Source organism: Sinocyclocheilus rhinocerous, unplaced genomic scaffold, assembly GCF_001515625.1.
Source record: "Sinocyclocheilus rhinocerous isolate Xijiao unplaced genomic scaffold, SAMN03320098_v1.1 scaffold174, whole genome shotgun sequence".
Lineage (NCBI taxonomy): Eukaryota > Metazoa > Chordata > Actinopteri > Cypriniformes > Cyprinidae > Sinocyclocheilus > Sinocyclocheilus rhinocerous.
Genome location: NW_015646289.1, coordinates 1,227,314 through 1,243,561, shown reverse-complemented (window position 1 = coordinate 1,243,561; position 16,248 = coordinate 1,227,314). Strand labels below are relative to the sequence as shown.

The window sequence follows — 16,248 nt, the reverse complement described above, 5'->3', positions numbered from 1 at the left end:
ATAAATTCACTGTAAACCACGGCTTCACGGGGCTTATTGCTTTTATAAAACGATTATTCCATATACGTAGTAAGGTTTCACAAAATAAAACAGAGCAAATGAAGTGTAATGATGTTAATAAAAACATTATTCTTCCGCCAAACAATGTAGTTGCCGAGCAACACACAGGCGTAAACAAAGGTGTATGTTTGTAGAGCAATTTACAACAGCTTAGAACGCGGCTCAACCAATCAGAATCAAGGACCGGAACTATCCGTTTTATAAGAAATAATTTGTACTAATTACTATTAGATGGACATAAATTCTGATTTCTAAGTCATATTAACATACACTATCATTCCAACATTTGTGATCATGTAATTGAAAGATGTCTTTCAGGCGAAGGCTACATTTATTTGATCTAAATACAGTAAAAAGTAATACTGTGAAATATTATTACAATTTAAAACATGCTATTTTGAAATGTAATTTATTCTTGTGATGCAAAGCTGAATTTTCAGCATCATTACTCCAGTCTTCAGTGTCACATGATCTTTCAGAAATCATTCTAATATGCTGATTTAGTGCTCAAGAAACATTTATTATTATCATTGTTGAAAAATAGTTTAATACTGTATCGTTTAATATTTTTGTGGATACATGATAGATTTTTTCAGGATTATCTGATGAAAAGAAAGTTCAAAAATTTGAAAAAAAAAAATTTTTCTTAAACTTTATGAACTCTTTACTATCACTTTTGATCAATTTCATGCATTTTTGTTGTTTAAAGAAGTATTAATGTCTTTTAAAAAAAACCTACTGACCCCAAAGCAGTAGTGTATTTCACTAACTTTTCTGTATACATGATCACAGACTGCTGAGCAATTATATGACTTTTTTTCCCCCGAGGCATCAACCAGGGATTTGTGTCATTCAGAAATCATTAGAAATGTATATAAATGGAATTTTTAACTAAGCTAATGATGGGATTAACTGAAATGGAATTTTAAATTTTGCACTAACTGTTATGCATTTCAGATAAACAAACTTCCCTGAACAGCATGTTAAAACAAAATTAACCAAGCTTAGTCGCTTTAAATAGGCCAGTCAGACCTTTCCTGAGAGCAGGCGGTTCTTGGACAAAATAAGCTCCAAAATATAACAGACTTTTTGGCAAAGTCAAAGATACATCCCTTATGTGATATACGGGCCAAGATAAACAGCACCTTTTGGCGCAAAGTAAATTTGTAAAGAACTTCCTTCAAAGCGCCGTTGATGTTTGAGCCTAACTTCTAAATAAATACTGATGCAATCTTTTCAGATCATTTAAAGCAAACACTGTCATGCGAGATTTCCCCTTAAATCCAGAGGTATTACTGTTCAGCCAGTACGTTGCATAATAATCAAAACATTTTCAACACTAATGAAATCAAAAACAAAACCCCCGGATGGCAGGCAGCCCATCTCCCTCCTGACTTGGTTATTAATAGTAATCCCATGTCAACCCCACTAGCATCTCCCCGAGCTCTGACTTCAGCGAGAACAACAGATCTAAGTAAACAAGAAAGGCGGCGGGTGATTCCTAATTAAATATGGATTAATATTAAACCTAGGTTGTTAGGAGAGCCTCAAAAACCCTTGGGCTGCGATTCCACACCGCTTCTACTTTTTTCCACCCGCTGCTTTATAACTCCCTTTAAAGTTGTTGTTTTTGGTCTGAAAAAAGTTCAAGCAAAGCCACTAGGTGAGATGCGGACAGATCTGTGAGGAAGCTGCCGTCTGACGATGTGGGGGAAGCAGGCAGGCAACAAGGATGAAAGGTTATGGTGGTGTACTGACATCAGACGCACAAGACATTCAAACTGTGCCAAACAAAGACAGGTACAATGGAAGAAACCGTAGTAATTGCGCTTTGTGTAGTGCTTTTAATATCATAAGTGTGGCTATTATAAAAATGGGAATCTGTCGTTGGTTGAAAAGACAAGGCTTGAAGATGAAGATTACTCTGGCAATCTTTACGAGATAAGCTCCGGATGACCAAGACGTTGTGCCTTTAATGGCAGATACATTCACTTTCGAGCACAGGCCAAATTGCCAGTCTAGCTCTCTAAAAACCAAGATCTAATCATCCAGAAGTCAAGCAGTCCAATTACACCTCCTCTTTCCTCAAATGTGTTTGATAAAAGCAGGGCTGGGAAGAACAAAATGGCTGCAGTACATCACCTTGATGGGACGCGTGCTACCAACCTTGGACACTGCACGTTATTTATTATGAATATTAAATTCATAATAAATAAATACACGCAGATGAATATTAAAAGTGTTTATCATATCAATATCCTCTAGGATAAAGCAGCCATTCACGGTGAAGGTTCTGATGGAAGAAAAATCCTGGGAGAATTGTGTGAGAAGATAACCAGTCACGAATGCTTTCAAAATAATCATGCTTATAGATCAATTTGTTATGAAATATGTTCTTGGGAGACAAACAACTCTCTAACAGGGGGAATAATTTAATAACCAGACTAAAAACCCCTTCATCTAATATATGTTGTGCATGGCATCTGCATTCGAATTGTGTTTGTGATTCACAAAACATCTCCTCCTTTATTCATTCTTTTCATCAGTTCTCCCGCTTTGCATTTCTTTCATTATTATAACGTAAGCTTTCAGCTTCAGCAATTCTTTTTAACAAGATGGCCGCTGACATGGATGAATGACAAAAAGAGTGAGAACAGACTCAGAAATTAACAGTTGTTTCAGGCAGCTGAAGTAACAGATTGAGGGGCACATATATGTGTGTCTAATAATATTGCACACACGTGTGCATATTTCCTGTGAGGACAGAGAAGAACAGTGTTTCGTTTGAGTCATGTCTCCTATGAGAGCAATAATGAAGATCAATACTAACATTCAGGAGGTCCGTTTGACAAAGCGGGTGAAAGGCTTCAGAGCGCTGATGTATGGAGAGGACATAGGGGACCCGCATGAATAAAGAATGCATGTGTGAGGGCTGCAAGCTCATTCCATTAAAGAGAAGCAAAAGGAAAAGGAGCACGGTGGTGGGTTCAAGTGGTTCAATCACTTTACAGCAAAGCCTCTGAGGAGAAGGCATTAGAGGACAGTGTGACTTCCAACTAAGTGAAAACCTGCGTAATTAAATGCATGAATAAGAAATTAAGCAAATTTAAATTGTTAACAGTTCACATAAGAAAGGACAGAAGATGCTGGACAAAAGACTTCAGTGATGGGAATTGCTATATATAAAAAATGAAATTAGAGCAAAACGAGGCACTTAAGGATAGTGCACCAAAACAAAAATTTAATTGTGTTATTTATGCTTCATTCTCCCTAATGCTGGTGTAACTTTTGTGAAATCTGCAAAACACAAACAGAGAAGTTTTCCATGGAATTACAATGAAAAGCAGCTAAAGGTTCCAAGCTTAACAAAAATCATACAAAAGTACCATAAAATTCATTAAAGCAGTGTTATTTTAATATTATTTATATACTAATATAGCATTTATTAATATTTTGAATTGCTTTTATTTATATAGTTTCTGTTTTCATTTCAATTTGGTTTATGTTGTAGTAATTTTGTGCTTGTCATTTTTTAAAATGTATGATTTCATCAGTATTATTAATTTTTTTAATATTTCAAGTTTCAATTATAACGCGGAGCCATATAGTTAATATCAGTAATATGCAGTATGCAATATTTCCATTTAGTTTTCATTTTTTATATTTAATTTTAGTCATTTTTAGTAGTTCCAACTTATTTCATTATAGGTAGTAACCAAAGCAACATTCTTAATTTTTGTTAAAGTTTTTAAGTTCTTCATCTAATATTTGAACTCTATTTCATATCTATTTCATATCATTTTAGTTAACAATAACGACATTGTATTAAAGCGGCCTGTATAGTGTTATATTCTAAGTCTCATGTAGTCATCCAATATCTCTGTGCGACTAATAGAACAACTCCTTTTGTGTTCGATGAAAGTAAAGAAAGTAATACAGGTTCGGAACAACATGTGGGTGAGCAGATGATGACAGAATGATGAATGAATTTTCATTGTAGAGTGGACAATCCTTCTACGATACAGACAATATGAAACAAAAGGATATAAAGAGTAAAGAGTGAGATAAAGAAGTGGGAGAGCATAACTACAGTTTCTTTTAGAGGGCTCTCTTTGTGTGGGATTTAGAGGACACGGCACTGCATGTTCCTTCCTCGTGCGCACTGATATGTAACGGTGAGTGAAACAGAAGTGCAAAAAAGGGCGTGTGTACACAAGCATGACAGGGGACGTGGCCTCAGGGCAGCAGGCAGGATTAACTGCCCCTGGCACCCAAGGATGGGCAATTCATTGCCCACGCCAGAGTCCTGAAAGATGGGGGGTGTAGAAGAGGGGTTAATTAAACTCTGCAGTGTGAGACACTCTAATTAATTACTTCTCCTAATTTAATGTGCTGAACTATTCCCGTTTTATTATATTCTTCCCTATAAGGGTGTCATACAGCTGATTAGCCTCAGACCCTCCAACCAGTCCAGCCCGACATGCAGTTGGAGACCCCAGGAGAGAAATGGGCAAAAAGGATTAATGATCCACGGGCGATCACAGAATGTTTGCATCAGATATTGTGGAATCCTAACATAAAAGTTTGTCAGAATGGCTAATGGCTTTATCTTTGATCATCCCAAATTCCCCTGTAACCTCAAACACATCTAAAAACACATCTCTCTCTCTTTTTTTTTAAAAGTACAAACAGTGATGATTAATGCGTTCAAAGCGAATGCCACAGGGCGAGACGTGCCACCGGGGACACATTATTTTCGGGTCAATTTTACAGTGCCTTTTTTCAGTCAATATTGATAGCTATACCTACTTCAGTCGGAAGAAAAAAATAACATGTTGCTCCTCTAGATGAGGATGCAGCCTCACCGTGTCCTTGAATATGAGATGTGCTGCCTTGAAATCGGTTTATTACAGCAAAACAAACAGATTTATTTACGGATATTAAAACGCAGGTTGAAGGTCTAAGACACAGCATGAGACTCCGCGGCATTGAAAAGTTAAAAGGGACAATAAATGCTCTGAGGGAGCCGTATGTATCTGTGCCGATGTCTAACGTCTGATGGAAATCAGTGAGTGTGAAAAGATTTCATTAAACGTATGTTATTAAAGTAAAGAGCCCAATTCCTCAGACCCACTCTTCAGAGAATTGCATCGCATCAGAGAATGTCTTATCTTATCAGAGCTCTGCAACATTGCAGTTGGTTAATCAGGAAGACTGATAATTAACCGAGTATCATTATCAGTTGAGCCAGGGTTGTTTTAATAGTAAGATTTATAGATATTTTAAGTTCCGGGAAAAAAAAGGAGGACTTTAAGGTATTGATTTATGATCAAAAATAGTATATCAAGCCGTGCGCTCATTGGGAGAATCTTCCAGTCTGTAAGACAGATTGTTTCGCTGTGGCTGGAGAGCATGTGTGGTGTCAGCTAAGAGCTCTAATGCGTAGCAGATGGATGCAGTGAGGAATGTCTTGGGACGAACTTCTGCCAGTGCACACCTGGGGCACCAATCAGGCCCGTAACATTTCCAAAAGGCATTTTTTTTCTAAAAGTCTTTACCAACTTTATGGGGGCGAAAGTGTTGACTCTGCACTGCTGGACTCTCCGCCATTCTCACTCCCTCCGTGCTGAAAGCTATCCAGATCAGAGTGACCTTCAACCACTTCAGCCCCACGGGGAGAGAGAGAGAGCGAGTGAGATGGCGATAGAGATGGAGAGGGAGAATGGAGTAGTGGGTGGGGCTAAAAAAGGCGAAAAAAATATCGAAGGCAAGGAATGGAAAATGTCTGGAAACCAGTGGTGCGCATAGACGACTGTGACAAGAAAGATGACTTTGCCTTCTCTATGCCTTTCTTTCCCATCTGGCTGATTAAAACTCCAAGATGACCCCTCACCATGAATAAATGAGGTGAACATTGTAAAGAAAAAATACAAGAGAAGTAACCTTTGATTTCACATAGGCCACAAAGAGAACGGAAACTGGCCTGTCAGAGCAGTTGTGGGAGAAATTTTACAGATAACGAGATTCAGCTCAATCTCCTGTCACACTGGTGCTCTGATCATGCAAGAGCAGTTCCTACCTCAGACTCATTAATATTAAGTTTCCGCCTCAACTTTTCCTCCTTATTCTACATAATTAAAATGGACCGATGTGTGTATTTTTTCAAAGGGGCCAGTGCGTGTAAAATCAGATAGGGCTGATGTTGAACCATATTATGCTCACAGCTTGCTTGTTTCTTCAGCATTTCATATTTTTTCAACCCCCTGAAGTATTCATTATTTCCAACAAATGTCTTATCTGGGATGTCATGTTTAGAGTATGATATTTCAAGAATTATGATTGCCTGGCTCACAGGAATTGGTAGATATATAGAAAATCTTGTTGCTTCCAGGTCCAAATGATTCAGCCACAAATATTTTTATAATTGGCCCCAATAGTTGCAAAACAAAGTTTCTAGGCGTAGGTGGTGTTGGGAGCATTAATTGCATCCATAAAGACACAAAAGATACTGACAAATGTGTTTTGATCTTAAAGCATAAGCATTGATTGTCTGACCATGATCAAAATGTGAGATATAGTTGCGTAAGCTACAACATATTGCTCAATTTAAGGGACTAAATTGGAATTGTCTATCTACAATACCTAATAACATGTGAGCCTGACGAAGGTCTTTGACCGAAAGGTTGCCACTTTTAACTTTTTCTAAATAAAGGGAGAATAACACTGTGCAGATCTTTTTTGTATTACCTACAATACCTCGAAATACGGGCATAGAAGTAGGTCTATAGGTGACCTGTTTCCAAAAAAATAAATCGGCTTTTATTAGGCCGCTGATGTGCCTGTACATGATTTTTAAAAATGTATTCTTTAAATATAAAGTGTACATACAGCAATAAAAAAAAAATACTGAGTGCACCTTATAATACAAAGACTGCATTAGTAATCTATGCAATGCAGTCACCCATCTTCAGTCAGACAGTTAACCCAGGGGACCATCCATGCAATTAGTTATTCTACATAAAAAAATGTTTGTTAAATGACAAATAACCAATCTGAAAGCACCTTCTAGTTCATCTCAGCACACAATCATTCGTCACTAACAGCAGGGACATCGTGGGTGTTGTTTTCTCCAGCCTGGAACAATGTAATTATCATAGCAATGATTGCACTAGCAGCAGTAATTAGTAGCGCGGACCCTTCCGGATGGTGACTCCCATGTAATATGCACGAGGCCATTCAAATATCCCCGCCTGCTATCTGAAGTGAAATCCGAGAGGCTTAGAGAGAAGCAGCTAAGCGGTAGAGTTAGAGAGCGAGCGGAGGGAGGGGTACAAGTGCACGTCAGCTGCCTACAAATGACACACTGCAATCATAAACTGTCTCGCGGCGCGTTCTTTCGCGCCTTTTCGTTAGTGAAGTAAGAAGAAGACATCGAGACACTCGGAGAAAAGCGGCTTCTGTTACTGATTTAGCGGATAAGACGTTTCTAGCGCACTTCTGAGGGACTTCTACTGCTCAGCCCACAAAAAAGCTCCATCGCAGCCGCCTGAGAGTCTGGATGGACCGCGAAGGATCCTGCTGGAGCTCGAGTCGAGAGAATAGAATAAACCCCATGCCGGTTATATAAGGATTTTGCGACAAAGAAAGTCAGGAGACAGAAAGGCTGCTTTCCTCATCACTAATTCGCCCGAATAAACTGCACGCCAGGGTTTATATTATGGACAATGTAGTCTTTGAGCTCGGTGTGGCTGTCTTCTTTGGATTATTTTCCACGTTTAGTTATGCTGAGCAGCCGTACAGTGTTATTAGTCTACTGGCGCGATTTTGGACACTGGATTCAGATAATATCGTCTTGATGCCTGTAGGTTTGCGCTGGTCACTAGATTGAGACTGCTGTGTGAAGTCTTCATGCTGTGGGGTAAATACACTCTCTACTTCATCTAATCCTGTTTACATGAAGTTCAGCTCTTGCAACTTGATATTCAATTATTCATGCAGCCTTCAAGTCTGAAAGTTCAAATGTTTCACTGCTGACAAGCTCGTTGGCGATATTGACACCTGCCAATTCGGATGGGCAGATCCTAATGCATTGACACCTGTCGCAATATGGTGATATATTGAAGTGGTACAGGTCTGATCACACATGTCCTGCAGTGGCAGCAGCACGACACTTACAAGCATCAAGACAGATGATGCCATTTATTCGCGAACACTGACGCTCTCACTGTACAGATGATCTTCTCTGTGTGGGAATGGTTCAATGGCACATTACCGACGGACATTTTCAGCCGTTTACTCGTAAATGAGGGCATGTGGCATGAGTCCAGCAGAGAGTATCTCCAAGAATGAGAGGTAGACGTGATTATGGGCACTTGCACACAGCAATTAAACATTTACAATATTTATCACGCTATATTTAACCCAGTAATAATGACCGTCACTTTAGAGTGTTAATTAGGAGAAGCTTTTACATTTCTTTTCACATTGTCATACATTAGGCTACTTCATTACATTACTTCTTATCCTCTAAATAAAACACTGCAGGCATAGTTCAAAATTCTGTCATCATTTATTCACCCTCATGTCATTCCAAACCTGTATGACTTTTCTTTTCATGTCTCTTTTTTTAACGGTTTGGTTACCAATATTCTTCAAAATGACTTATTTTAAAACTAAACTATATCCCTTTAAAACTACTGAGACTTAAATAGCCAATATAGGTTAGTTATTATGTTTAAGTGTCTGATATGGAGAATTTTGATTTAATTCTGCTTTTAGACACAATAAAATGATCGTTAGATAATAAGATGCATTAGTGCCTGTACATCAAAAGACTATTCAAGGCACATCTTTCGGTGACTTACTAAATACAAGTGCAGATCAAAGAATTTTGTACAGCAAAATTGCATAAATTATGCACTGTAACCAGCAGCCTTAAGCCATCACTTATGCTTAAGGATGCACTGACTGTCAGTGCTGATGTCTAGTTATTATGAATGTGCCTGCAGAAAACAACACAGTATCTTCCAAGTGACTTGATAACCTGATGAATTATGGGCTGACAGTGGAGTCAAAAGATAAGCTCTGCACCTACAGGCAAGCCTTCTGGGTTTCAATTCTTTTTTGTTTTAAAACAACTTCTATCATTTTTCTGATTGAAAAATAAATATGTGTCCTTTGCAGAAGCATTTTTCTTCAGGATCATGTGGCCCGAGTTCAACACTCATAGTCTGAGACTATTGGATTCAATTGAATTCCAATGCAAAAAATCAGTAACAAGAGACAAAAATAAAGTCTACAGTCAAAAAAAATCAGATATTAGTGACGCACACTCCCTTTTCATTCCACAGAGCTCACAGAAGATTAATCATTCTAGGTCATTTACCAACATACTCCCTTCATTTCCTCCACACTTCCTATTAATGCGTTTAATTTCTACAGTTCCCAAGCTATGAATATATTTCCATTTCCATTCTCATCAACAATTCTCTAACATAACATCTCCTTTTTCCCAAAGCACATCGCCTGTGCTTTTTGTGTTATACTCATCACTCTATCCTTCATTTCCCTCAGCTTATTTATGAACTATTACCATCATACTGTAACACTTTATTAGGTCTGTAAAAAGCCAAGGGAATGAATCACCATCATGCTCTCGCCGTCCCTCTCTCACCCCATTCAATTTCCATTTCACCTCACCATTTAACACTTTCTGCCTATGTATCCTCACCTAATTGTCAAAAATGACAATTCTGTCATAATTTACTCTCCCTCATATCATCCATTTTTGGATGAATGATTCATTTTGTGTAGTTGTAACATCTAAGCTGAAAAATCCAATAAAATAAAATGTAGCAAACCTGTATCTTAAACCCTGTTGACACCTGTATATCCACAACAGTAATGATTTTTATATTTAAAAAGCCATCAATCTGAGGTGTTGACATTTACATCAGACACAAATGGTCAGACGGCTATAGTGCACCAGCCATTGAGTTCATCCGGCTGAGAAGGCCTGCATTCGATTTCACCATAAAGCCCACAATCATTTCTCTACATTAATCAATACCACAGTTTTACACTGTCCGTTTCTGAAATATGGCCTGAGGAAACATGAATAAAATCAACATCAGTATGCAGTGTTATTACAACACCTCTCGGACAGTATTAAGTTTGAGCGTCGCCATTTTGCAGGTGGCCCAATGCACTCAGAAGCTTCATTTTGTAAAAGGAGCCAGTGAATTAGACTTGATCAAGTCATGCTTCATACAGAAACCAAAGACAATTAAATACCGCAATGTGTGACAGAAAACCAGCACGGAAGGCAAGCCATGAGGAAAGGAGGCTTTGAAAGTGTGTCTGGGTTCCCTTCAATATAATTAATTAATAAGGGAACACGGGTTGACATAAGTGCTATATACTATGCAGAAAACCTGGGACATTTGAAAAGATGAAGGAATTACAATTTTCATGGGTTGAAAAATCATATTTAGAAAGACACAAAGACAGAAAGAGAATTCTGGCATGTTCTATTATATCTGAGGCATCAACTGGGAAAAATAAATTAGACTGGAAGCAGAACAGATATGCTTGTTTATGAAGTGATGAAAAAAAGACCCTGACCACCCTAACACCCTGTCTAAAACAAGCAAATGCTTATACTCAGTACTGCCACAAACAGGATTGCAAACTACATTTGTCAAGACCTTCGGTACCGACATTCAGCAACTACTTTTGATATTAAGGCAGAAAAAGAAAACCTCTCCCATTTAAACATTGCCAAACAATGAAGCTGCTTCAAGGGAAAGCATGAATAGTCTGTTGTTGACCTGCACGTTGCAGAAAATCATTCAATTTGCTCAGTCCATAAAAATGGACTAGAAGGCCATAAATAGTAATTTGTACATGCACTTTCAAGGCTTTGAAGATATATGGCCAATTTACTCTGAAATTGCACTTTTCTCTGTACATTCCAGCGTAGTAATAGCACATAATCATGCAGGCCATGTCCTTATCAGGATATAACCTCTACAACCATACTCGTCTCTTTTCTTAATGAGTCATCAGAGTCTGACTATGTCCTTGTTTCTCCTTCTTCCTCAAGCATGTTGCCCTCGCCCCAGGTGTGCGTGTCTACTCTGGTGACAGTGAGCACGATGGCCGTGGTCGACCTCTACCTGCTGGAGCAGAGCATGCTGGGACCTCGAGGCGGAGCCCGTCCTGCAGTATGGCCATGTGTCGCTGTCGCGCTGGGTGACCTGTGTTTCCTGCTGGCACTGCGCTTCATTTCCGCCGGTGTGGTTTCGGAGGCTCACTCTCCCCGCCGGGGCTTTGCCAACGCTCTCTGGTTTCTTTTCCTCTCGCTGCTGCAGCTGAAGCTTTTCTTTGTGTGTCAGAACTACAGACAGGAGAGACGACCCCCGGATCCTCTCGCCCGCAAGACTCTTACTCTTTTACTTTCGGTGTGCCTGCCCTCGCTGTTTCTCATCCTGACAGGAGCCGACTACATGACTCCACTTCGAAGGAAGCAGGAGGTGCGCAGCCGGCTTTTGTGGGTGGTGGTTGACTTGCTTGATGTGTTGGATCTGCAAGCCGGGCTGTGGGAGGTGCAGGGAAGCGTGGGGGTTCCTCTTTGGGTGGAGGGTATAGTTTTCTTTTACTGTTACGTGCTGTTGCTGTTGCTGCCATGCGTGTCGCTCACGGAGCTGGGTGCCACTGCGCTGCCTGGGCTCCAGGCGGCTCGGAAGGAGGCCATCTATCCGTGGCTCAGCCTGGTGACCATTAACCTGTTCACGCTCGTGCCCAGAGGGGTCGGGATGCTGTGGTACAGGGACCCACGGGTGTCCACGGTGTTCCTGGGGAAAAACCTGCTGGCTCTTGCGGTAAAGTTGAGCTCCGCCTGGGAGAGACACAGAAAGGGCAGCGGAGGGATGCAGGGCGCAGGAGCCGCCCCAGGAACTGGAAATCAGACTCGAGGGGCGGCATCGGAGCAAGCCACGGAGCAGGAGCAAGAGTGCACATCTCCAGAGTCGTCCTCTACGCGCTACCACACGCTCTCACGCACTCACGGACACAGCCACTCGCTCTCTCACGTCAGCCTAGACCCCACTGAGACCTCACTGGGACCGGCTTACATTTCCCACGAGCTCTAGAGGTCATGACAGAGCCCTGAAACTGCCAACAACTGGAATTTGTAGGCTCGTAACTATCCCTGGAGTCTCTGTGCTTTTGGCAAGATTAGCAGAGATAACTCATCATATTAGCACACTTTGTAGTTTGTACAGCTGATGATTTGTAAAGCCAAACACGAGCAGCCTGCTGTGGTGTGAAGCTCCCAGACAAAAATTATAATAAGGCAGAGGGGGGAGCTGTTTTAATTAAGTGCCTTCTTAAAAGAGCAACAATTAATATTGTTACTCTTGTTCGTTTTGGTGTTCATCAAGGACTTTAATTAAACCATGTACTGTGAAGCATGACCACTATTAATATTCCACTCTGTAATAAAAATGTCTCATAGACACCTGCCTCCACCATTGTTACCAGGTCTCAGCCAGACCCATAATATGTTGGTCTGAGATGTGAGACAGAAGCAGCTCTGAAGTAAATCTGTTCACAGATCTGTCAAACCTAATGACAACATTTCAAAAATGATATGGGATGGAACTTCATTTAAAAATCACAATTTTTATGGTTAGTCCTCACAAACAAATTAATCCATTCCTCCATCAACCAAATGGGCATTTCATGGTTGAGCAAAGACAGTAACGAAAGTATCCGTCAATCACTTTCAACAGTAAAACTTTACCCACAATTACATACAGTGAGGTCCAAAAGCCTGAGACTACAAGTGAAAAATGCTTCTATTTTGCACTTTTATACTTCAACAAGTTCATTACTAAATATATTATCAGCACAGAAATTCCAGGCCACAACTGACTTTAGAAATTACATTAATCTTTACGTATTTGTACTATCCCTCTTTGGTTTTAATGACATCAGCACTTGAGCTGCATAAACTCAAGATTAGAAGTTTGTGTAAAACCATCTTTTGGATAATAGGAAGCAAATGTATCTATCCATCTGTACAAAGATTTCACATGTCACCAATTTTTCAAAATCCTGAAACTTTGTTTATTATTTAGATTTAAATTATAGTTTGAATCCCAGTTTCTCAATGTTGTATCAGACTTTTAGACCCCTGTATGGGCAGCTTCAGGCATCTACACAGAATGGACAGTGATGGCTCATTAATCTCCAACTTTAAACATATCATAGTTACCACAGCATGAAGTGTCTTCTCCATTGTGGTTACCAATGACAGATCTGTATGTACCAGAGTATGATGTTAGAGAGACACGCACTTTCTGATGTGGTGATAGAGAATGAATCCTGGTGCAGATTATGGTAGGGGGGTTGGGTATTATTCACTCTCCATCAGCAGCCTCTACAGTCCCCCCACCCCTGCTCTGATAAACCATTATTACTCATATTGAAATGGGACTCATTTTTCAAAGAGCTAAGAGCTTATACCGCACTTCATTCATGATTTACATGGAATATTTACCGAACATAAAAGCGGACAAACTTGCATGACAAATGCTAAAAATAAGCCTAGCTATAAATTAATTGAATTACGGAATGCAGTTCCACATGAAGCTGATTTAGCTTCAGAGGTATATCAGACATATGAACCAGACCAGAATGCCATTTCTCAGCCTTTCACCTCTCTCTCTCTCTCTCTCTGTTCATTTAAAATGCACACCCTCCGTGTTATGTCCCCTGCTTTTCAGTAATGAAAAGAAATCAGTGAAAAGAACAGAACTAGCACGTCAGACATACACAATGTTCAATGAGTGAATATTTCACCCCAAAATTAAAAGAATAAAAATAAGTGTTTTGCATAATAAAATAGTCATTTTGTTTGCATTTTGAGGACAATCAAGCACATCCCACCTAATTTAATATGTAATATATTCCTGTGAGAATCATTATAATATGCTGATTTGCTGCTCCAGAAACATTTGTTATTATTATCAATGTTGAAATTAGTTTTAATATTATGCTTAATATTTTTGTGTAAACTGTGATGCATTTTTTCAGGATTGTTTGATGAACAGAACTTTCAAAAAGAACATAATTTATGTATATATCATTTATGTATCAATATATATATATATATATATATATATATATATAGACTTAGTAATGAAAATAAGAGTAAAAAGTGTGAGTCAATAACACATGATGATAATTTTCTGGTAAATTATTCCACTATTGACATGAAAATGTCTCAGTGCAAAATCCTGTAATGGTTCACAAATATATAGATTTTCTTTAGATTTTTAGGGGTGAAATGCGATGTGGACATGTTTCAGAAATTTACCTCACTGAAAAAACACGGTGTTAGTCTGCCTGGTCTCGATGTACAAAACACTTGAACTATTGTCTTATACACCCCTCTTTTATTCTGTCCTCTGTTTCTCTCCTCCATCCGGCTGAGTTAATTTCTCTCTGGACTGTAATTACTCTCCTCCACAGAAGCTGTCAGTTTCCCCCATCTCCTCCGGAGCTCCCTCTTTTATTTCCCTCGTTTGTTTAAATTTGCCCCCCGGCCGACAGGCAGCCTACCTCTATGCGCTTACCCTGTCAGGGGTGGTTAGGCAGACGAGAGAAAAAACGAAGGAAGGAGAAAGCGGGAAGATTAAAGGGCCAGAGCTGTAAGCTGAAGGCCTGCTGGCTGCAATTTATTTACAGTTTAATACACATAAAAGTTGAGCCAAAGATGGCAGAACAGGCACAAAGGCAAAACAGAGCTCATCAGAGCTGACAAGAGCAGGGGTAGACACATGCACACACACGCGACTGCATGTGTTTAACTGGCATATGGTGCTGCTCTGCTTGACTGATGCTCATTACACCTCATATTTAGTTCACAACAGCTTTCTTCAGCAGGCAAGCACACTAAGGAGGCCAGGTTGACTTGCACTGGCAGAAGAAAATGTGTCTCATTTATTATCGTCATGATGGGCAAGGGACTGTAATGACATCATTACAGCTGTAATTAGCTTGTTAGTTATGAATGTGCTTTACATATGAGAGCAGAGGTAAGCCTGTGTCAATAGTCCCTATGGTGGAGAAAAGCACAAAACCTTTAGAGGCTGTAAATATATGAAATTAGATGTTTGTTTCTGAACATTCAACTCTTCAGAAGACAACTTGAAATGAGCAAAGATGTTGAGCAGCGACAGCAGACGTGCTTGTAACATAGCATTGTTCACGTTGTGGTGCTCTTGCTACTTTCCTAACCATTAGAGCAGTGGTTCTCAGCCTTTTTACCTCCAAAGACCACCATCATAAGCAACAATATTCAAAGGCCAGACACTCTTATTTTCTGTCAATTTAATTTCAGGATTCCAGACGTTTTTACAAAAAAACGTATTTTTGTAGGCTAACCCATAAATTAGTATCTCCCTTTTTCCATAAACAAAAACCCAATAGGATTTTTCTATTGGCTTTTGGATTATTCCAGAAAATAAGCTCTGTGACCAACAAAAGTTTATAATTTTCACCTGCTTTGTTCATCATGATAATCTTCACAAATTTATACAATTTATGAATTATTAATTTTGCCTTAAGTCTTAATTAAAAAAATATTTTCCCTAAAAATTGAGTTAGAATAGTTTGCAAGTGCGTGATATAAACACAGTGAGGCTGTAAAAGCAAACAATTGAGTTTATGAGTAGATTACGTGATATTTGATGAAGTTTGCATCATTGATTCTGTTAGTTTCCTGTTTAATACTGCAAAGCTGCTTCGAAACCATCTCTACTGTATAAAGCACTACAGAAATAAAGGTGAATTGACAAGAGTTTACCTGTCCGGTTTGATGAGGTTTAATGTCACCAACAAAATCTGTAGTCCCATTTAGCCACTAAGTAAAAGCTTTAATGGGGTCATATGATGCTGCTAAAAAGAACATTATTTGGTGTAATGAAATGTGTTTATGCGGTTTAAGGTTCAAAAAACACATTATTTTCCACATACTCTACATTATTGTTTCTCCTCTATGCCCCGCCTTTCTGAAACGCATCGATTTTTACAAAGCTCATCGGTCTGAAAAAGTGAGGTGTGCTCTGATTGGCCAGCTATCCAGTGCATTGTGATTGGCCGAATACCTCAAGCATGTGA

At 39.3% G+C, this 16,248-nt stretch overlaps 2 protein-coding genes across 3 annotated transcripts in view; one reads left to right on the top strand and one right to left on the bottom strand.

Moving 5' to 3' along the window:
• Window positions 1–16,248, bottom strand: part of LOC107707234 (39S ribosomal protein L11, mitochondrial-like) — a 35,382-nt gene that overhangs the window by 9,653 nt on the left and 9,481 nt on the right. The window lies entirely within an intron of this gene.
• Window positions 7,186–12,573, top strand: LOC107707233 (transmembrane protein 121-like). Of its 2 annotated transcripts, none has more exons than XM_016511197.1 (2): window positions 7,186–7,978; window positions 11,165–12,573. In XM_016511197.1, exon 2 carries the CDS (start codon window positions 11,166–11,168, stop codon window positions 12,210–12,212), a length of 1,047 nt encoding a protein of 348 aa, XP_016366683.1. In that variant the 5' UTR covers window positions 7,186–7,978; window position 11,165; the 3' UTR covers window positions 12,213–12,573. The 2 variants fall into 2 exon arrangements, with proteins under 2 accessions (XP_016366683.1, XP_016366681.1); XM_016511195.1 differs by having other exon boundaries at window positions 7,186–8,412.

Coding starts and splice junctions, on each gene's coding strand:
- LOC107707233 (XM_016511195.1), top strand. CDS start 8,363: ATGAGGGCATGTGGCATGAGTCCAGCAGAGAGTATCTCCAAGAATGAG. Junction 8,413..11,164: donor AGTATCTCCAAGAATGAGAG/GTAGACGTGATT, acceptor TTCTTCCTCAAG/CATGTTGCCCTCGCCCCAGG.